Here is a 23,601-nt window from a genome sequence, read left to right on the forward strand (position 1 = left end):
GAAAAGAAAATGAATGAATAATATTTCAAATGTTAAAGAGGATATGGAAAAGAATAACTGAATAATATCAGAAATATGAGGCATAGATATGAGTGGTTAAAAGAACATTACATTTTACAAATGATAATTATGAATAATAGCGATTAGTAATACATTAATATAGAAAATATAAATACATTAGACATTTTCTTACACCAATTTCTTTTTACGTGTTAAATGTCCTTAATCACATCAACAACTATATAACAGTATACAAAAATACGATAACTCTGCATAATACTCATAAAAGATTAACAGGAAAGAACATAGATTATTTAATATCAAGATACGCAAAATCAAATCAGCTTTGTGTGTGCCACGAGACGGGAGCTTTAACTATTCCAAATGAGTCATGGGTTTCCGGGTTACAGCAGCACTTCCGGCTCCTCTTCTGTGTCAGTTATTTAAAATTTACCAATGTGTGGCTCGTTAAGGGGTTTACAGGTAGGTATTTAAAAATGTCGTCGTCGTATTTATGACTTTTCATGTAACCGAAGCACAAAACTCCGCGAATAGTGCAAGGAAACCTCGCTTTACAGTGTCTTTTGCAATAATTTCACGCTTGCTAGCACATTAGCCACCATGCTAAATATTTGCGCTGATACTTGCTCGGCTGTGTCTCAAAACCTAGTGTGTTGGCTACCTAGAGCGCTCCAAGAGTCGAGGTTTAGTAAACAAAACATTTGGGTTTTTTCTTCCGTAAAGCAACAATAGACCGTTGAATGGAAATACCGGTACCTGAATCGAATGTATAACACACAGCACAAAGAGTATGCAGATAACACGACATTATTAAGATGTAAGAGCTTCACTTAAAGTCCTCTGACTTTTATTATGCTGCTGAAAACATTGAATGCCTTAATGTATATATTTTTATTGTAGTTCAAATAGGAAAAACAAGGTGGCTTTACTACCATGGACACGGAGGAAGTAGCAGCTGAAGCACCTGCAGAAACAGCAACCGAGGAAAAAGATGCAACTTCAGAGGAAAACAAAGAGTCCACGACAAGCACAGACATCCAGGATCATGTCACGGACAAAAACCAAGAGGAAGATGCAGCTGAGAAGGAAGGTGGAGAAGCTGTTATTGACAAGAAGGCTGAAGAAGCTGTAATTCAGAATAGAGACGAAGAAGCTGTAGTTCAGAAGGAAGATGAAGAAACTGTAGTTCAGAAGGAAGGTGAAGAAGCTGTAACTGAGAGTAAAGGAGAAGAAGCTGTAACTGAAAAAGAAAGTGAAGAAGATGTAACTGAGAAAGAAGGTAAAGAAGCTATAACTGAAAATAAAGGTGAAGAAGCTGTAACTGAGAATAAAGGTGAAGAAGCTGTAACCGAGAATACAGGTAAAGAAGCTGTAACCGATAGTAAAGGTGAAGAAGCTGTAACCGAGAAAGAAGGTGAAGCAGCTGTAACCGAGAAAGAAGGTAAAGAAGCTGTAACCGAGAAAGAAGGTGAAGCAGCTGTAACCCAGAATAAAGGCGAAGAAGCTGTAACCGAGAAAGAAGGTGAATCTTCTAAAGATGTTGACAATCCCTCTTGTGACTGGTTGGAGCCACTTGAAGAAGATTGTGAAGATGTTGATTCTCAGAGCGTCGATGGAGAAGTTGAGAGCATTGCGGGGAGCGAGTGGAGTGGGAGTGTGGTTCTGAAAAGCACTGGAGACCGAGGCGGAAGAGGTGCTGGGTATGTACCGACATCATGTCAAACTTTTAAAAATAAAAATCATTTAAATTTTAGCACAGTTTCTGCAGAGTCTTGAAGTCTAAAATGTTAAAATAAAATAAAAAATAAATAATTTCCAGGGTGTCCGCGAGGTCTTAATGTCTAAAATCTCAAACACTACATTTTAGACCTTAAAAAGTCTAAAATCTGCTGAAATATTGTGTTGTAGGTCTTTAAACCTTTTTTTTAACAGGTCCTAATTTCACTTTGTTTTTGTAAAGCTGTCTGGTCAACACCCATACAATCATCAACAATCCATCTCAATAAAACTTTTAACTTTTTATTTAAGAAAATAATAATAATAATAATAAAAGTTCTCCATGTATTTACTGACCTGACCTATATTTGTTGTTATTAAATTATTATTATTATTGTTTTATTAAATGTATTAAGTTATAATAATTTTTTCATGGGGCAAGTGAACATCTTTTCCAACTGGGGTATTCGAAAAAAAATCCTTAGCATTTAGCCCTGTATAAGTCTAAAATTTCATTCATAATGGTCTTAAAAATGCTTTAAAATCTTAAATTTAACCTGGTGAAACCTGCAGAAACCCTGATTTCAAACCGGTCCTTATTTTCCCATGCCTGTACAATAATAATTAATGATTGAAATTGGTCTAACATTAATTTAGATCAGGAGTTCTCAAGGGTCCAAATCTTAAATTTCAGTTGGTTAAATTTAGGGATGTTCCAATACCCTTTTCCCCTTTTTGATTCCGAGACCTGAGCTCGGGGTATCGGTGATACAGAGTTGTTTACTTCTAGCCCTGTATAAATTGACAGAATTAATTTACAATGTGCTTCAGACTTATCCATTTATGTAACATGAACAAATACATACAGTGAGTGAATGTTGAGAGTAAAATGCGTATTTTTATTATCGGACATTAAACTGTAATATTATTTACTGTACTTTACTGAAACCGGTTCAGCCACAAATCAAACACCATAAACTGAAAAAAGAAATCTATTCTAGTTTTACACTATAACTGTATAAAAATAATCAGTAATAAAAATATAATGAAATATAAAAAATGAGTATAAAGAATACAGAAAAATAACCTCTTTAAAACTTTAGAATTTTATATTAAATAGTTTAAATAAAATAGTGTTACCGTTTTCTTTGCTGCTCTAACAGCGGTTGTTGTGGCAACAAAGCACAAAATCATGTGTTTGCATTTTGAACAGCGATGAAGAACTGAATCTGGTTTTGCAGTGTTAAGCAAAGCTAGCAGGCACATGTCTCATTCAAAGAGATGGTATCAGATTGGTTTATTGTTTCAAATACTTGCAGATACTGCAAAAATTCTGGCATCGGTAACATGGCTAGTATTTCAAAACTAGTATGGTTATCAGAACAACCCTAGTTAAATTGGTTATAACAAAAGGTGTTTAATAAACATGTACATACATCAACTATTTTAAAACAAGTGCATTTAAAATATATATATTAAGTGCAAAAGTGTCCATTTTAAAAATGAATTAATTTAAGTGCCAGCCATTTTTATGATCAAAATACAACCACAGGGACGTCAAAACTGACTCTCTGAGAATCACTGCTTTACATAGTTTTATTTTATTTTTTATTTGTATTTTTTAATTCTATGGTATATTTTATCTTGCTAGTTCAAACATAATTGCTACAAGTGAGGGCAACGAGGTTGTGAATGTAAAATTTTATACATTTTCATTGATAATGGTCTTAAATTGAACTAGCGGAAACTCTGACTGCATGACTACAGATGTATGTTTTTCTTTTAGGAGGGCTAGAAGGAAAACACAGTTCGAGGCTGATGAAGGGTGGGAAGATTGGCCGGCGTTGGGTAAAGGATGGAAACGCAAGGAGGTTTTTCGCCGATCGGGTACCAGTGAAGGACGCAGTGATACATATTATATAAGGTATGTTTACATTGGCTAAAATGAATTTTGACAGATTCATTTTGCATAATGAGGCTTTTATTTTGCATCACAATTAAATTTTTTCTCTTTTGTTTTCAGTCCAAGAGGTCGAAAAGTAAGAAGCAGGGTTGAGCTTACTAAACACATTGGCCATTCTGTGGACCTGACAAATTTTGATTTTAAATCAGGCCAATTTCTTGGAGAAGGGGCTCGTAGAAAACCTAGAGTGGTATGTACAGCATGCACACATTTTATTTATCTGGCTAGTCATGTATATGCAATATTAAGACCCTATCAAATTTAATTTATATTTCCATATTCAGCTTGTCCATTAGAAATTTTTTATTTAAAGATTAAGTATAATTTGATTTACACGCATACACACTTGTTTGTACAGTATCTGTGTGTGTGTGTGAGTGAATGAATGTATGTACTAGGGCTGCACAATATATCGTTTCAGCATCGATATTGCAATGTGTGCATTCGCAATAGTTACATCGCAGCATCTGCAATATGGAGTTGGGATTATCATAGTTGATCAGCAATGAAGAATGCACAGTGTTATTTTTATATTACATTTGATTATTCAATAATGGTGCCAGGACAAAACACCGAAGCTGATTTATTGTGATATTCCTCCCGCAATACATTATTGATGTAGCCAAGTACAAATAATTATTTAAAGGTACAAAAGATCTGAACCAATTCATCAGCTTTGCACTGCTGCCATTTACCACTTAGGCGACAGTACATGTGGTGCTGCTTCTTGTAGTCTCAGATCGAACACATCAATGTTGCAATTCTACAATATTTATCTGCTGTTAATAAAATACATCTTATAGATTTTATGATGCATTTTTACCTCTTCATTTACAAATATGATATATTGCTGATATTGTGATCTATCATAATCATTATAAAAATATGAGAATATCGTATCGTATTACTGTACCTGAATATCTGACTACTTCATTGCACTTTTATCTTTGCTCCATCTTATTTATTTATACTTGCAGTTTACCTGATTTACTCCTCTACACGCAGTGTAATTCTTTGATTACAAAGGTAATGATTTAATTCCAAATAAAGCTATTAGAGTCATCTGCCAAAATTGTATTAATATCGCAATATATATCACAGAAGAAAAGAAAAGAAATTGCAATGTCAGAATTTTCCAGTATCGTGCAACCCTAGTATGTACTTTGTGTGTATTATATAATATATATCAAGAAAATGCACTACATTTATAAAAATGCATTTTTTTTGCAATAAATGTTAAGTATTTTATGACACCAGAATTACATCTTCCAACACAATATAAAGGATTTTGTCACATAAAATTCATAAAGTTAAACCGAACGCATGTCTTGACGGATTGTTGTGAAAATGCTTGAATGTAGTGTTCAAACAGCAGTCACAGTGCATTTTAAATGATCCGAATCTGCCATTTGTGAATTTTCCCTAAAATAAACTACAGAAACACAGCTAATGATGCAAGCTTCATCAAAATTAGACCAATTCAAGTTCTGCTGTTCAGTTTCCCACTGATATCAGCTATCTGCTTTTCACAGAGAAGGAAAATAGAATCTCCTGTGACACACCCTGAAACCTCCTTTACGCTCAGTGTTCGAAGCGATTTGGCAGATGTCCAGCGACCAGCATCTTCAGCAGGTTTCACCACTGCTCAAAAAAAGAGCTTGCATTCAACTCCGAATCCTCCACATGCCACCACTGCATCGAATCTCAGTACCTTTGTGAGTCCTGGGACAAATAAGTCTTCATTAAGTGTCGCCACTCAACCTGTTGTTGATCTGACAGAAGAAGCTGCAAATCCAACTCCTCCTGTAGTGTCTGTAGCCTCAGAGAAACCTGTCAATGGTGCCAGTGGAGGTCCTAGACGTTTGTTTGGGTAAGCAGTGCCTTTTTAGATTTGTTCCTTAAAGTATAAATGTTAGGAACAGTGATGGAAATGTCTGTCTTTGCTTTTTTTGTACTCAGAGTCTGCATTAGATGTAATAAAACCTATTCTTATGAAGAAGGACAAACTTTGTGCAAGGACTGCAGGATAGAGAATAGAGAATGTAAGTCTAATTTCATTCATTCAGTTTTGTGAATGCTGGTTAATAATAAGCTTTATCATAATTTGGATCATTTTAAAAACATAGTTATTATATTCATCTTTGTTTTATTTGTTGTTGTTTTTTTTTTTTTGTATTAGTGGCAGGCAGAAAACCATACAAAAAGGTGACAGTCTTTTTACTTTATGGAATGTTTTGTATAACAGATTAGGAAATGTATGTTTATGTATTGTATTTATTTATGGATTTATTGTTCTTAGTGGGTTCCATGTGGTCGATGCTGGGCTTGTCAAACAACAGCGGACTGTGGGAAATGCGTTAGCTGCCGAAATGGCCGGCTACGCCATCGACTAAATATCCACTCTCGGAAAGTTGTTAAATGTCGCAAACGGAAATGTTTACACCCTGTTCGTAGGGAGAGGGGTTTTAAGGTACAGTGCTTTATATTGGCTTTGTTTATAGTTTTTATGATCAATATAATGTTTTTATTAAGATTTTCAGCTTAAAAGGGAATACATTTTCCACTACCAATCATTTAGCTTTTTTATACAATATAGAAAGTAACAAAGCACTATGTAAAAACTTCAATAAAGTAAATAATAATAGTAGCGGTAAAATGATAATGTAAACTATAAAAAGAACAAAATAGACACAATTCAGTGAGGGTCAAATATACACCTAATAGTCAAACTCCGTATTAAATAAATTAAGATCTTTGTTTTTATTCTGAGGAGGAGACTGTGAGAGAAAGCTTACTGGTTATTAAATCAGAAAATGCATACCTTGCAGATTAAAACTAAATAGCAATTAATTTATGCTTCTACAAAATCTGGCCCTTACAAATTCAGTCCATTTGGTCCAGATATTTCTGAATACATTCATTTGAAGGCGAAGGGAAAATGTAATTCTTTCCATAGCGTAAAGATTGTATACAATTTCCAACGACTCTTATATTGTAGGGGTTTCAGGAAGTGACTGCATTGTGATTTCTTTTCTTGGCCGCAATTATAAATATGCCAAATAGATCTTTCTCAGGCCTTCTTGTCTGGATGTCAATTCCTAAAAATAAAACTGATCAATATGATTCTGAAAAGGTCGGTATGATTTTCATATAAATTATCTTCAAAATTTATACTTATCATTATTTTGTAGCATTACATTCACCAATACTGCAAAATAGAGTAAAATAAATTATAATGCAAAATCTTATCATTTAAAAAAATTCAAATTTTGTTTTCTTTTAATGTCATTTATTCCTGTTATGATTACTGAATATTCTGCATCAATACTTTAAGTAATCTTTCAGAAATCATTCTAATGTGCTGATATTGTGCGGAAGAAATATTTAATCATTATTAATGTTAAGAAAATCATTTGTGGTATTTTTTTTCATGCTTTTTAGCATTGTTATGAAAGAAGATTCAAAAAGAACTTTGTAAACTGTGCTTGCTTTCAATTTGAATTAATGTAATGCATCTTTCTTAAAAGCACATATAAAGGTTATATATGTTTAACCCATTTTTGTCTAATCCACAGCCTTCAGAAGGTCATTTTTCAAACATGGAATCTTCAATGAGCACAGAAGTAAGGGAAATAAAGTTTTTTTTGTTTTGTTTTTTGTTTTTTTCCTTCATCTTTTACAATATTTTCCTTACACAAAGTACACTCCTACTACATTATACTTGTAAAGTAGTCACTGAGATTATTATTTTGAGGATCACACTTTGCCTGGAGACTGCAATCAGATGTTATATATTTATGATTATACACACACACAGTATACAATTTATAATTTTATATTTAGCAAATAAATTATTATTTCAATAATATTTTTTTCCTGTTGTATTTTATGGGATTCCATGTGCTAGAAAATCACATTTAAATTATTTTTTATGTTCTACATATTTATTTATTTCTACTTTCATTCATTTATTATTTGCCTCTTATCTGGGGTCGGGGCACGGTCATGTGAGAAAACTAGGACATGTTACATTTTGTTGATCGTATTGGATTCCACAGTTTTCCATATCGGGGCATAATAAAGAACCTTACATAAATCACACCATGTCATAATTTATATAACAAAAATAAAGCCAAGATGGAAAATCCATGGGTGACAAAATGAGTATTCAATTGCCTGTAGATTCACATTTAGCAGCAATTTCTTGGTCATCATTTTCTGTATGACTTGATCAGTTCTTCATGTTGCTCTTTAGGGTTTTTAGTCCACTCACATTAATGCGCCATTTTTAAAGTTTGCAGGCTTTTTTTTCTGTGCACATTTCTTATCTCTGCTTTTCAGTCAGGATGAGCTTTGGATTTAGACTGGATTATTGCAACACCTTGAATCTTTTGTTTCAGCTGTTCTGTTGGAGGTTTGCTGGTGAGCTTGGGATTGTTGTCCTGTTGCATGGCCAAATTTTGGCCAAACTTTAGCTGTCAGATTGACAGCCTTGTTGTGAAAATGGTAGTGTCAAAGTCCTTGATCATCATTTTATCCATCCCCGATTGTTGTTAACAATAGCCTAAGATCATTGCTGTTGTCTTTCCTCCTTGGCATTGTGAAAACACACACATTTCTTGATGTTTAGCGAATCCAAAGGCATTTGATTAGAAATGCCTGACCCCTTTTCCCCTTTTAATTCCTGTGTTAGCAGTTAGGGTGTTATAAGTTTGTCATTAAGCAACCAAAAACAAAAGTGTGCACAGGTTCTTGAAGGCAGGTGCTCGATCAAACCACAGCGTTTGTTATAATCCATTTTTGAAAGCTAAAGTGGCAGTGTGCCGATTTTCTTTTTACTGTTATAAGTTTGTCACCCATGATTTTTCATTTTGCCTTTATTTTTTGTTAAAGAACAGAATATGTCATGTGAGGTTTTATTTCCACCTGCTAAAGACAGTACATTTCTATGCAGTTGATGCAGTATTTAAAGGTATAATTGATCCAAAAACAATAATGTACACATTCAATCTGAAGTGATCCCAAACCTCAACAAGTGTGTGTTCTGTTAAACTTGAGGAGATATTTTGAATAATGTTGGTAACCAGACAGTTGAGAGTCACCAGTGACTTCCACAATAAAAAAGGCAGCATTTCTGCCTTACTTAAACACAACCATATTTAAGCAACAAGTAAAGACAGTCTAGAATTGTTTGCTTTAAATGAATCAAACCTCATTGTAAAAAGGAAACAATCATGCTGGACAACAACAACAATGGGCTATATTCACAGCTAGTGTTTTTCAGCCAATGATGAACTTCCGGTGAAAGTTTAATGTGATTATTTTCAATTTCATAATGTTCCTTTTACAGCATCGATAGTGTAATGTAATTACAATACAGATAGTTAAATAGACTTACACATTCATTTAGTTGTTCAAGTGTAAAATGAGATAAAAGACAGTCTAACCGCTAGCGCTGTCAGGATCAGCAGGTGAGTGCAGAAACTTGATTGACAATACTGGGGTAAAGTAAACTGTCACATTTTAAAGACATGGCGGGGAAAATGGAATTTAATACAGTGCTTCTTGTCCGATCTGATACCCACTTTATATCATATATCAATCAGGCAGTGAACATCACTAATTAAAAAAAAAAAAAAGAGATCTTCAACATGGCAATTTTATAATGGAAAGACAGTTCACTGGAAGTGCTGAGGCTCGCTGGCTGAAATTAAAAGTCAGTTGGTGAATTGATTTCACCAGTTCTCGAAACTTTGCTTATTTTTTTCTTTTATTTATTTATTCTTTACTTAATACACCATGCTGCCAACCTCGACTTTCAGTACTGACTTCATTTATATGCTTAATTTGTATAAATGAATGCACATCATATATTTTTATTGCACAATATGTGGGTTATAGTGTGGTTTATTTGTTTTTTTATTTTGTAGTGTATTATAGAAAGTTAGTTTAAAGTAGTAGTTGTTGTTTTTTCATTCTGTTTTGAAATTTAGAAGAACTTTTTTTTTTTTTTTGATTTTTTTTCATTGAATGATTTGAGTACCACCAAAGAGTTTATCATTCATTTTTCTCCATTTTTCCAGCCCTCAGTCTCAGAAGATTATGACGAATCACAGGTAATGATTTTATAAATACACCAATTTTAGCGATTGAAGTAAAGCTACTCTGAACCAATCTGAATGTTGTTTTTCTGTGAGCAGAGCTCTTATCTGCAGTACAGTGACTCAGAGGATCTGTCCGTGTTCTTTGAGGGTAATGATGGTGACAATGGCCTGGATGAGGTAGAGTTCTAGCTGGACAGTTAAAGACAATGCAGTCACATGATCCAAGAGCCTTGATCACAGTAGTAATTCTTGCTTCATAGTTGGCATAGAAAGCATTTTTATTTTGTCATGCTAGAGGCTTGAACAGCAAATATTTAATACAGCAAATTGTACTCAGACTTTAAATGCTGTCTTCAGATAGTAAAGTTTGTTGATTTGATTTGCAGATGGGCGTACCAAAGGTGCGTCGCCGTTCTTGTGGAAAGTGTAAAGGCTGTGTTCGGCGTACAGACTGTGGAACCTGCGACTTTTGCATGGACAAACCCAAGTTTGGAGGCAGAAATAAAAAAAGGCAGAAATGCCGTCTACGACAATGCCAACGAGAGGCTATGGTGGGCTTTTTAAACCAATTTATTTATGTGGGATACATTGTGTTTTTATGAAACTTGGTTTAGTATTGTTTTAGTTTCATTGACCTTTAACTCACATTATTGTATAATATCAGTCAAAAATGATCTGAAAAAAATATCTTGACAAGGTAATGCCAAGTACAGACTCCACAATTTTCAAAGTAGTCACGTCACAGATGACTATCTGGGGCAGCTTTCCATTGCTGCTGTGCCTACACTGTGGCAACAGAGTGTTTCACACTGCATGACTTTAGAATAGGACGATTCGCCGACAACTTTGTCTCGATCCTCAAACTTTGTCTCGATGTCTCACAACCAAAAACAGGTGAGAAGTGACATGGAAACAATGTGAAATCACGTAGTATATCTTTTGTTATTAACAACATAATGAGAAAGAAGCTTTTAGTGCTGTAGAAAATGTACTTATTTTGCTCACCTAGCTTTTAAAGGGAATTTAGCAATTTCTCCTCAACGTTTTTTTACCCGGTTTTGGTATTTCTCAGATGTCAAACTGACACTGGTGCTCCTGACAAATTTCCACTAGATTTTCCTCCATTTTCTTGGGTTCAAATAGACTGAAAAGACACTTTTAACTTCTCCACCAACCTCCCGCTGGCCTTCAGATACCCATACTAGTGGATGCTGCTCTCTCATTGGCTGTAGGTAATGACGGATGTTATATTCAATCAGAACACATTTCACATGGCATGATTTTAAATATTACTCACGTAAACGAGCACCGATTTGTCTGCAATTTCTCAAAACCTGACGACGAGTCAATCAGGCTGAAATCTGGCAAAAAACGGAAACTGTTTTTATTAATTTTCATAAGTCATATTTTTTGGCGGATGAGCTCTGCACAGTATAACTGTATTTGAAAATAAATACAAAATGAGATTTAATAAGTGTTCTTTATATGTATATCTATGTGAAAATAGCTTTCAGTGATCCTTAACAGATTGGATAGAATAAGTAATGACCGTTTTGTCTCAATGTTTGTGTGAGCAGAAGCATTTGTTGCCGATGGATGAGGCGGAGATGCTTGCTCAGGGCTGGGTGCCCCGCCGCAGACCGCGGTACACATACGGACGAGGTACACCCGGGTCTAAGAAGATGTGGGATTTTGAGATGTCAGATGATGTGCCTGAACAGTACATGCAGAAAAATTCAACTCACCTGATGAATCGAGACCGATTCCTGCACCCCAGTTACAATGGAAAGGTATTCCAGCAGACTCCTAAAACATCACCACTTAATCATCTTCACTTGCAATAACTTATTTCTGTTTTTATACTTACTGGTGAAGGCCTACAGTTATACTGATGTGCCAAACAGTCATATGGTGAACAACATGCCACTCTATAATCCACACAAAGTTGAGGTAAGTTCTCAACATAAACATAAAAAAATCTGTATACAATTAATCAAATCGTGATCATTCCAAAACTAATCTCAAAGCAACAGTCCATTAACAAAACCAGCTAATTTCATTGCCAGAATGCATTTTTTTATATTATTTGAATAGAAGCTACTTTGTAGAAATGTTGATCTGTTGTCTTCTCTCTTTGGAGAAGATGAGCCCTCAGGTGCGAACGGGACAGGCAGAGATGATCAAAGAAAATGGGCTTCAAGGCATCAGTAACAGAGGCTTTGTGGCTAGGGTAAGCTCCTTATGGTTGTCTGTTTAAACGAATAAAAACCAACAAGAAAGAAAGATTAGTGAGTGGGAAATAAGCAAAGCTCATCTGAGTGGTAAAAATATTAGAAATAAATTTGGTATTGTTCCTCTCTTTTTCTCCTCTACATGGTATTCTCAGAAGGCAGACTTAAAGTGACCTATATAATGATAGTATTAATTTCTTTTTTTTTTCTTGGGAGCACATTATCTTGAGAAAACAAGTCTACTGTAATGGAAAAAGTACTATAAACTAATTGTATTTTTATTTAATCTTTATATTACTTTTTAATGTCCAACATAACAATATTAACAGAATTTAAAAAAAGAAGTGCAATAATACAATTATTACAGCACACATGCATATACTTTACACACATGCATGCACAAGTACATGTATTTGACACATACATGCAGACAGTCAAGGCCAAAATTATTCATACCCCTGGCAAATTTTGACTAAAAAGAAACATTTTTACTTAAAGAAATATTTATTATTTCTGAAAATTAATAGCACACTTTTAAAATGCGTTTTCCGGTTAGAGATTTCTGAAGGATCATGTGAAACTTGGAGTAAAAATTGAGAAAATTCAGCTTTGATGTTACTGGGATACATTTTACTTTTATATATTAACATTAAACCATGTATGTAATGCACGTAAGTATGTAATGCATGTGTGTGTGTCTATGTACAGTCAAACCCGAAATTATTTAAATCCATGGCTAGTTTTGACTTTTATTCAACCAGCAAGTTTATTTTGACTGTAAGTGACACAGGCTTCTTCCAAAAGATAAGAAGGCGATGTACAAGAAGCATAATTGTGGAAAAAATATATATTTCTTAAATAAAATTATTTATTTTTAGTCTAAATAATTTCGGGCTTCACTGTCTAATATGTGTATTTGTGTATGTGTAAAGTAGGGCTGGACGATATTGGAAAATACTGACATTGTGATACATATTCGATATCGAGTACATTTTTCACCAGATGATGGGAATAACTCTATTTGGGGAAAAATATCATAATTTTAGACTGACTGTGATCCTTTTGTAGTGGAGTGCATCTGCATAAAATACAATAAATCAATCACAAGTATTGATAAATACAGTAAAGCAATTCAGGTACACAAATTGAATAATCAAATGTAAAGGATAACACTATTACAATTATAGTATAGTACACAATCTTTTTTATAGTTAAAAACAGTATAATTTCTCGTGCGTGAATGATTTACCTGACTTGACATGTTTACACAATCACGAGCCTGATGCAAATGACAAACATTTGAGTAACTTTACAATTTTGAGTGTTTTCAACTGTGGCTCCTGGTCAACTATAATCTTGATTCGACGTTGCAGATTCTTCAATGTGGCTATTGCAGATGCAAACATTGCGATATTGATGCTGAAAATATATTTTGTGCAGCCCTAGTGTAAAGTAAATGTATCTGTGCTGTAATAACTGTATTATTGCATTTTTTGATTGTATTATTGCATTTAAAAAATAATATTATTATATTATACATTGAAATTAAAATATTAACTAAAATTCTAATTAGTTTATAGTCATTTATTCATTTGTTTTTTTCATTTTCAAAACTAACTTATTTTAATGTGCGCTTATAAGACTGTAGTGTCACAGTCTGACATGTTGCTCTCAAACTGACATTAAATTGGATGGTCATTTTAAATGATCTAAATACGTGATTGTGCATTAATCAGCTTTTATCTATGTCTGTACACATGTGTGATCTTAACTTAATCAAGCATCACATTTCTTCTGAGCATGAACAAGTGGACAAACAGTTACACTTGTGTTTAGCATGTTTTATTTGTGAACAGATATAGACATGTGCTCTAGTTCCTTTAAAAAAAATTGTCAGTCAATAGACTAAGATAAGATTATTTCACATTTATTTACAGAGACCAGACGTTCCTCCTGCCACTCAATGTGACGGCACAGGGAATCCAGGCTCTAAAAGTGAAAGAAACCGATCGCAGGATGAACAATCAGAGGGCGAGTCTTGCCCAGCGGTAAGAAGACATTTTGCAGATTCTGTCCCAACGATAAGGCTGTCTCATTAAAGTCCACCTGAACCAGACATTGATGAGACTTAATTCATTATGTTGATATACTTACAGTTAAAACGGAAAATTGAGTAGAGGCGGTGCTTTCTTTTGCACATCATAGCATGCTAACAGTAAGAGGGGCGTGGTTTACAAATATTGTAACTGTAGTTGTCAAACTGACGTCAACAAAGAAGAACTGCCGCACCAAACGCAGAAGCAAGATTGCCAAAACAAACAAAAAAAAATCAGTGCATTAACTTGATTGGATTAATTGTTCACGTAAACAATAACAACGTTTGCTAGTAAAATGAACATTCTACTAAACAGCTAGTAAATTTCCATACAAAGATGTGAATTAAATTTATGCTCAACTGCATTTTATAATAAAAGATTTGCGAATAAAGCTCCCTTTCCATCCAATGAGTCTAAGACTGGCGGTTCATTCCGCTGTGGCGACCCCTGATTAATAAAGGGACTAAGCCGAAAAGTGAATAAATGAATGAATCAAAGACAACTAAATAGTCAATTCCTGATAAACTGACGGCACATTAGAAAGGAAAACAGAATTTGATGTGGTAGGATAAGTTGCAGAAGTTTTTTTCTTGTATCATAATTGACTTGCGCCATTGGAAGACAATGCCGACACGCAATGAACATGCAGTGATTTTTGCAGACGTGAGACTCTCTCGCTCATGACAGTCCTGGAGGTAAAACAATCATCATAATAATAATAATCATACTTGTGATGGACTTTTGGGCTAAAATAACATTTCATATGTTTTACAATGTGCTCGCTCTGCTGGTTTATCCATGGACCCTTTTCACATTTCCGTGTTTTTCTATAGCAAAAGTCGTCATAGCTGGATAAACAAGCACAGTGAATGGGAGAGCACAACAAGTACAGTTTTTACAGTCTTATTTCTTCAAATAATACAAGAAAGATGATCAAGATTTTCAGAAAAAGGAAAAAATACTGTGAGACTGATAACGGTAGCCAGAGGAGAGAACATCATCAAATTTACTCTCCTGTCCCCATACATTACTGCCCTGCCCTTTTTTTGTGTTTTGATGCAAAGATGATATAATGCATACATTAAAACATATAAATGTTAATACGTTTTAAAAATAATAATAATAATAATAAAAACTTTCAAGCATTTAAGATGCTGATGACCAGTGTTTCCCAACCCTGTTCCTAAAGGCACACCAGCAGTACACATTCTCAAAATCTCTCTAATCAAACAACTGAATCAACTCATCAGAACAAAAGAAGAGACTCCAAAACCTGAACTTAATTGCTCAGATAAGGAAGACATCCATCATATGTACTGTTGGTGTGCCTCCAGGGACAGGGTTGGGAAACACTGTGTTAAACCCATAGTCTGTAAAAAAAAATATGGAAGTAGTATCCGTGACGTCACCCATAGGTTTCTGAAGAGCGCAAATGAATCTATAAGTGGGCGTGGCCAACCATTGCCATTTTGTTCTCGTGTTATTGTGCTGACTGGGGGTAACCAAAAAAGGGCAAAGAGGCGGAGCGTGAGTGGAGCTACAGACGCATTTTGCTTAGACTGGCTTTTCTTTGGGAGAAATGCTTAATACTTCATTACCTGTGACTCGTTTGTGTTCTGACCACATGGGCTTGGTTGTACACTATATCAATAAAGTGTTTAGTCTTTTAAAAACACTACTGTAATACATTGAGCCACTAAACATTGTTCTTATGACATTTTTCTACAGGAGAAACCCACAAATTACTTCCAAATACTTCAAATATAGTCTGAATTAATAAATGCAAAGCTATTTATGAAATCCAGGCATAACACTGTATGACAACGTTTCAGATGACCGTTCAAGAGTTTTCAAGAATAAGAATTTCACTTGCCTGGGAAATGGAGGCCATGTGAATGGTTTGTGAGCACAGTAAGTGCACACAGCATGCCATATTATCTGATAATTGTTAGAAATAATTCCAAGGAAACTGACTGTGTAAATCCACATAAAACAAAAAAGAAATATGATGCATATGCCGAGTTCAGCCAGCTGAGGTGACATGACAGCGACCGGTGAGACTTAGTTGTCACTCCAGTGGCCACGGCCTTAATTATGCAGACTTATTTTAATTTAATATATATGAAACTGATGAGTTATAAAAAAAAATCACCCCCTCACAGTTGTCATGAAGTGTAATATTAGCTATACGAGCCAAAATAGGTTTTAGTACCAGGTTGTAAACACCTTTTTTTCCTGCTGTAAAGTTGGCTATTTTAACCATGGGATCAATCAAAATGTGCTCTTTTTTTGGAGCCAGCCCTAGTGGAATTTCGATGAATTGCAGTTTCAGTTACTTCTGCATTAGCTTCATGAGGGAGAGCGGGAGGTTGCCGCTTGGTTAAACCATAACCACCAAAGCAATTTTGTGATGAGGGTCAAATAATGTTGTCCATCGCACCTATTTTTATCATCATATGATCTCTTATAACAAAATCACATGACTTTTTTTAATGCGCATACTGGAATTTATTCGGTAAAAGTGTTTCCATCATAGTTTCACATTTTTTCTTATCAAATAAAAAGTTAATCCTACTCAGTTATGCGCATATATTTTTAATGTGCATTTTTAAAAAATGTATGTGCATCTTAACATTTCCAAAATCCACATAAAAATAGGTGGATGGAAACATAGCTAGTGCCCACACTCTTCTTTCTTTGACAGATCACTCAGATATTCAGCGTGGCAGACAGCGACCACACTGTCCAAGGCATGGACGTGAACCACGAGCTGATGCCGCTCTTAAGATCTCTGCGCAGCGTGGTCCTCCCAGTCCTCTGGTTCTGCGTGGTGGTGGACGGGCCGCGGTTACAGCTGCTGCAGTGCTCCAAACGCTCCACCATGGCAGACACAGTCATCTACATCGAGCCCGGCTTTCACTACCACATCAGCGTCCAGAACCAGCCACTGCTGCCCACACACAAACTCTACGACTGCCACCCGTCTCGCCTCACCAGCTCGGCTGAGATCATCGCCCTCATTGAGGATCTGGAGAAGCACTCCGTCTGCCAGGGCTCAGGGCACAAACACAACTCAGAGCTGGTGATTCCTGAACGGGCGGCTACTTGTGACTTCCTAATTTCAGCAGAGGTAGAACGCTGTGAGAAATGCCAGACTTTACAAAGGGCGTAGAGAGAAAGAGAAAGCTGGATATTGCTCTTATGTGATATGTTTTTTAATTTCTGATTTTGTACTCCAGCTCATTTGTGTGATTGAAATATTTTCTTACTCTAATATAAAATTATTGGAGTGTTTTGTTTGTCCTCGGATGAATTGGTTGACTTGCGACTCAATTTTTGGTTGCTTTACTTGACAAACTTCCTATATTAATAAGCGACCACTAAACATAACATAATTTTTTGAACCCTTGAGTATGTGATGCATCATGGTACTACACATTGCACATCATTGAGGTAGTAAACGGGCATGTTTGACCATTGAGCAGTTTAACTGTACGTCATGCCTCGCACTAAACACTATAGTGCTTCATATCCACTTTGGTTGATTTCCCTGCACCAATGATATTCGTTTAATGCTTATGTACTTCTCAGGGGGGATTTTTCAGAATGCATTAATCAGATGGAAGATCCATGTTTGTTTCATATTTGCTGTATGATACGGGGTGAGGCTGCTCTAGGATTTTGGAAAGACGATTTTTTTGTACATAGTGCAAGCGGTGGCAGAGAATTTCGATCCAATATAGCCAGAATGTTTTTATAAACATGTTTTTGTTTTTCCAGAATTTCAGTTTCCTCTGTTACAAAACACTTTAAATCGTTTGTATGTGATTTCATATGGATATTCTCAATTCTGTTTATTTAATAAATCATATTATCTGTTGCGCATGTGTATTAGATCAACCAAAATATCATGGGTTTATAGGGTAAAAGATTTAACTGCTGCACGTACTAGATGCGTACCTCACCTGTTAATGTACTGTGGTAAAGGCTTTCAATTTCACTTATTTTAATCAAGTATTTAATTAGTTAAATCAAAAATTATCTAAATAAAATGAATGGGGTGGCACGGTGGCTCAATGGTTAGCATTGTCGCCTCACAGCAATAAGATAGCTGGTTCGAGTCCCGGCTGGGCCAGTTGGCATTTATGTGTGGAGTTTGCATGTTCCCCCTATGTTTGCGTGGGTTTCCTCTGGGTTGTCAGATCATCGTACCTCCTGTTCAAAAAGTAATTTTGATGATACAATATGCTACCCATCAGAGTTTGCTATCGGTGTAAATTTTAATGTGGAGTAGTGTGATATAAAGCTGTAATATCGCCCTAACCTACCTAATCCCTAACCCCACCCTCAGAACAATTCAAACAGTGCTGGTAGCATAATTTGATGGGTAGGATAAGATGTCAGGACACCGGTTTCCCACACAGTCTGAAGACATGCAGTAAAAGTGAATTGGATGAATAAATTGGCTGTAGTGCATAAGTGTGAGATTAAATGTGAGAGTGAATGGGTGTTTCCCAGTACTGGGTTGCAGCTGGAAATGCATCTGCTGTGCAAAACATATGCGGGAATATTTGGCGTTTCATTACACTGTGGTGATTACTGATAAATAAGGGACTAAGCCGAAGGAAAATGAATGAGTAAATGAAGTTGAATATGTAAATCTGTGCAATACTGAACCATATACATATGTCTAACCCAGTTAAGTGCCGAAATTAAAACTGATGTCACAAAAAGTCATATGTAGCGCCAGACAGAATCTGCAGACGTTTTTTGCTATTTCTGCGCAGAATTTTGCAGAGAACTGCAGATTTATGCAGAATGATTTGGAGTATCGTAACTAAAAACGTAATATATGAAATAAAATAAGAAATATGAATAAATTAAACTTTTATTTAATGTTTAAAATGCAAATACAATTAGATCCACTTATTTGGTAAACAAAGCAAGCCTTTTATATAATATATTTACTAAAGAACAGAAAATATTACTTTATAAACTAAATAAATCACAGGAACATTTAGAACATTAGTCAGTAATATTACTGATATTCATTTAAAAACTGAATAAATATAAATGTACACACATTTACACAAGCAAATACATAGACTCAATGATTGGCTGAATTTCTGCACACAGATTCCATGTGGTCCTAGTCCTGTTTCTAACCATATTAAAAATATAATTGTAAAATAATATAATATGAAACTTGACGCTGTCCACTGAGCGAGGAGTATTTAAGATGAATGAATTGTGAAATTGTGAGCTTCTAATAAAATGTAAGATGTGAAAAAAGGCAAAAAAAAGTACCCAACTAACAGGACAAGAGATACATTTAGCTTTAAAGTTTGTGACTTAAATATATAAACCATGCTTTTAAAATATATTTTGTACATTTCTCTCCAGTAATCTTAAAAAATATATAAATAAAATAGCCCAATATGTCAAAACGGACTAGTAATCAGTACCGCCGCTCCCTATAAGCAGAGTACGCAGGTTGCGTAGGGCAGTGTTTCCCAACCCTGTTCCTGGAGGCACACCAACAGTACATATTTTGGATGTCTCCCTTTTCTGACCCATTAACTTCAGGTTTTGGAGTCTCTTCTGATCCTCTGATGAGTTGATTCAGGTGTGTTTGATTAGGGAGAGGTTAAAAATGTGTACTGTTGGTGTGCCTTCAGGAACAGGATTGGGAAACACTGGCGTAGGAGACTAACTGGAGGGGGGCACCATCTCGGTTGCTCAAAAAAAAAATCAATATTTCTTTAATAATATTAACAAAAACAGTGTAAATATTGATATTAGTGTAAGTATATGAGGAGTGAAGGAAGTATATGAGAATGAAAGGCCTGCTGAAATTTCCATCGAAAATGAAGATTTTTGAAGCCTCCTTTGTTTATGTTGAGATATTTCACTTTAAAGACCAGGAAAATGACTTATTCTTTGACAAAAAAGTGATATTATTGAACATACACACAAGTGCCTGATAAAAATGCTGATTTTAGAGAAAAATTTCAGATGGCATTTAGATGTTTTTGCACCTAAACTCTTCATATTATCAGTGTAAGTATATTGATTTGTTATTAAATAATAAAAGAAATCATTTTATGGCGAATGCAAAAATCATGTGATGTAATTTTTTTTCCATGTGTGTGTGTACGTGTGCCCCGGCCCTCTTGTTTTCAGCTGCTAGCAATTTATGATTATAATTGATGCAAGTTGCAACTGGGAAAAAACAACAGCAGTCTAGAGCCGGGAAGAGGAAGAAAGTACAAGATGAATCACGTGCATCACTTTCAGGTAACTTATGTCCATGAATGTGGAAAACATTGTATTTTTGGTTGTTCAAGTAAATTAGTGAGGCTAACGTTTAACTTCGCCACAACTGTTTGCGTACCAGCATACACATGCACTGCACAATTATTTCACTGTATGTATTATTTATTATCGTTCAGTGCAGTTATCTCCGTTAAACAGAAATTGGGGAAAAAATAAACGGGGTCTAATACTTCAGGGGGGTTCATAATTCTGATTGCAACTGTACATTTCTTATTGCTGCTGTTCCCTCGCTGCAATGGCATAAAAATCTCTTTAGTCTTTACATTGGTGGATTGGTGTATTTAACTGACCAGCACAAAACCGACAAATATTCAGTGATTTCTAAAACACCAATATTGTAAAATAAGGGAAAGAACTAAGCCACAGGCCATTAACCATTTTATTGCATGGATTCTTTATTGATTATTTTTTCTGAATGTTAACAACAAGTTTTTGTCTAAAAATACACTCATTAATTCTTAAAAAAAGGGGAAAATTACTTTGATTTATACTGACAGCAAGGGCTCAGTTTTTGTCACCATAGATTATAGTGCAAGTTCAATCCACATTTTGGTTTGTTGGTTTGTAAACATTATGAAGAGTGCTTGACTTGCCCGTTGAATTTTTCTTTAAAGGACTAATTGCTTCAAAAGAAGATGAGGTGGCATGACCAGCAGCACTCCAGAGCCACCAACAGCTGCACAGGTAGACCCAGGATGCAACACTGAGGACCGTCCATCTCTACAGGTACAGAGAGGGCTTTATTCTTTACCTTTTGTAAATGTTTGAAATTAGGAATGCTTTTGCAGAAGACATTCATTCATTTTCTTTTTGGCTTAGTCCCTAAATCAGGGGTCGTCACAGCGGAATGAACCGCCAACCTATCCAGCATATGTTTTCCTCAGCGGATGCCCTTCCAACTGCATCCCATCACTGGCATAACGTTACACACACATACATATGGACAATTTAGCTTACCCAATTCACCTATAGCGCATGTCTGGACTGTGGGGGAAACCAGAACACCCGGAGGAAACCCACGCGAACGCGAGGAGAGCATTCAAACTCCACAAAGAAATGCCAATTGACCGAGCCGGGGCTCGAACCAGCGAAAGTATAATCTTAAATCTATAAATGCATATTTAAATATATATAAATAGTTAAACACAAGTTTAAATGCATATGTATGTGTGTGAACATATGTTAGTGTGTTTTTGTTCCTCTGCGGGGGAACCACAGTAAAGTTTACTTATGGTACCGCAGCAGCCTTGCTAATAAAAAAAACATTGTTTTTACCTGAAGTTTTTTGTTAGTGTCTAGACATAACAAGACCTCGCTAAATAACGATTCAAACACTTCAAAAAGTTGTAGAATTAGAGATCTCTCGCTTAATTAAATAGTTGCTGCAGCGTCCACATGTTAATTCTCCTGCGGTATCGTGGATCAATCATGCAATACACGCACGGGCCAGAGGAGGCGCCATAACACAGTGTACCCGCACCTCTGTAAGCAGCTCGCGCAAAGTTGAATTTCAAATAAAGATTATTTTCATTATACTGTTAATAAAATGCTATTTAATAAATACAATTATTAATCATCACGATGAAAACTTACTGGCATGTTGCGTTTGTCATGCCAAACTAACCGTTAACCTCCTAAATAAAAGCAAGGCAAACCTCAATCCAGCCTCTGTGTGTATTTACAGTGAGCCTCTTTAAACGGGCGACACTGAAAGAGTTAATCAGACAAGTGGATGCGTGTTGCTCTTCCCTGTTTGCCAGTCTTCTTCCAGAGGTGTGACAGCAGCCCTTTACTCCTTAGAACCTGGCTGGATGCTGAAAAATGACAGAAGATGCTGTAATATGAGCGTGCTGGAGCGATGCAGGCAGGCTGGATGTGCTTTGCATGAAGGAGAGGAAGGATGTGACTGAAGAGCCGCAGATGAATATTAATTGGCATCGCAGGTCCGTGTGCATGGTTTGTCCTCAGCAAATCTTCTCTAAAACATCGCGTTTTCTCACACAGATAATGTTTTTGTGAGGCATATATGACGTTCCTTGCTTTACATGTGTGTGAGTGTGTGATATTGCAGATAACGCATGTGCTGCTTAAATGCAGGGACGCATGAGGAGAATGTCCTGTCCTGTTAGATGGCTTTTTGGTGTCGTGCTGTGTGTTTGTATTAATGTCTTGTGCTTGTAAATCATCGTTTATACTGTATAATACGCGCCTCATTCATACAGCATGTAGTTGTGCTGATGAAGCGTCGCGCGTGGTTTTTTTCGTGGGATGATGTTGCTATGTGATGGGTTAATGCAAAACAGTCACCTGTTATCCGTATGCTGGGATTGATTTACCAGTAAATGTGTCGTGTGGATATGCATGTGTTCTTTCGGATTAGTCACTCTGATCGATTATGCGATACTACATACGCTGGACCAGTTTGATTTATTTTGGCGATTCGGCTCTTTCGAATATGTTACTTAAGGATTCATTCAGTGACCATCTCCTCAAGTTACATCGCCAGAAGGTGACGCTTTATTGGCCTATTATTAGGCATTATAGGCCTATGTTTCTGTCATAACTATGTTATGAAGCGTATTAGTAGGCTTACAAATGTATGTGTTTTGAGCGAGTCATTGAACCGATTCTTTGTAAACACTGAATCGTTCACTATCGAAATTCGTATTACAAGGGTCGCAACAGAAATTCTAGAAGACTTAAATAAGATTGTTTGAGCATCTTATTTCCTCACACAAATGACAGTAAATCAAGTCTGTTTTTCTCTATTCTGTCAACGCTTAGTCATGAATTTTTTACATAAATAATTAGTTTTATTAAGGTTCTACGTAATTTTAATAGTGTGTGGTAATATAGACCCTTTTCACAATGACGTCAATTCACTTCCCTCTATCGGCAACGCAGTGTATTTTTAGTTCCGGTTTACCTTTGAGTGAATGGGAGACTTCTCTGGAAATTTTACAAATAAAAATATTAACATTGCACGATCTGATTTAAGACTACTATTGGTATTGGGCATGTGTCCAAATGTTTCTCTAGTGAACTGCTTTCTAAGTTTGAAAATGATCCTTTAAGTTATTAAGAATAGGAATAAGCTATTGTTTATCAAGGAAAGCAGATGTTTGCAACATTTT

General features: G+C 35.6%; 2 protein-coding genes across 4 annotated transcripts in view; both read left to right on the forward strand.

Annotated features, from left to right (window-relative positions):
- Positions 1–401: 401 nt before the first annotated feature.
- Positions 402–18,012, forward strand: mbd1b (methyl-CpG binding domain protein 1b). 2 transcript variants are annotated; one of them, XM_056468086.1, is made up of 18 exons: positions 402–483; positions 745–838; positions 922–1,721; positions 3,524–3,661; positions 3,761–3,890; positions 5,233–5,570; positions 5,660–5,742; positions 5,880–5,905; positions 6,000–6,170; positions 7,276–7,323; positions 9,784–9,816; positions 9,901–9,981; positions 10,191–10,355; positions 11,382–11,594; positions 11,680–11,754; positions 11,948–12,034; positions 13,973–14,083; positions 16,836–18,012. In XM_056468086.1, exons 3-18 carry the CDS (start codon positions 955–957, stop codon positions 17,301–17,303), a joined length of 2,934 nt encoding a protein of 977 aa, XP_056324061.1. In that variant the 5' UTR covers positions 402–483; positions 745–838; positions 922–954; the 3' UTR covers positions 17,304–18,012. The 2 variants fall into 2 exon arrangements, with proteins under 2 accessions (XP_056324061.1, XP_056324062.1); XM_056468087.1 differs by lacking the exon at positions 745–838.
- A 4,205-nt stretch (positions 18,013–22,217) lies between these two features.
- ccdc120b (coiled-coil domain containing 120b) overlaps positions 22,218–23,601 on the forward strand; it is a 34,919-nt gene continuing 33,535 nt past the window's right edge. For both annotated transcript variants that reach the window (XM_056468458.1, XM_056468460.1), the window contains exon 1: positions 22,218–22,410. The gene's annotated coding sequence lies outside the window, so the exon portion shown is untranslated. The remainder of the gene's footprint in view (positions 22,411–23,601) is intronic.

The sequence above is a fragment of the Danio aesculapii genome, chromosome 11 (assembly GCF_903798145.1).
Source record: "Danio aesculapii chromosome 11, fDanAes4.1, whole genome shotgun sequence".
In the NCBI taxonomy this organism is placed as follows: domain Eukaryota; kingdom Metazoa; phylum Chordata; class Actinopteri; order Cypriniformes; family Danionidae; genus Danio; species Danio aesculapii.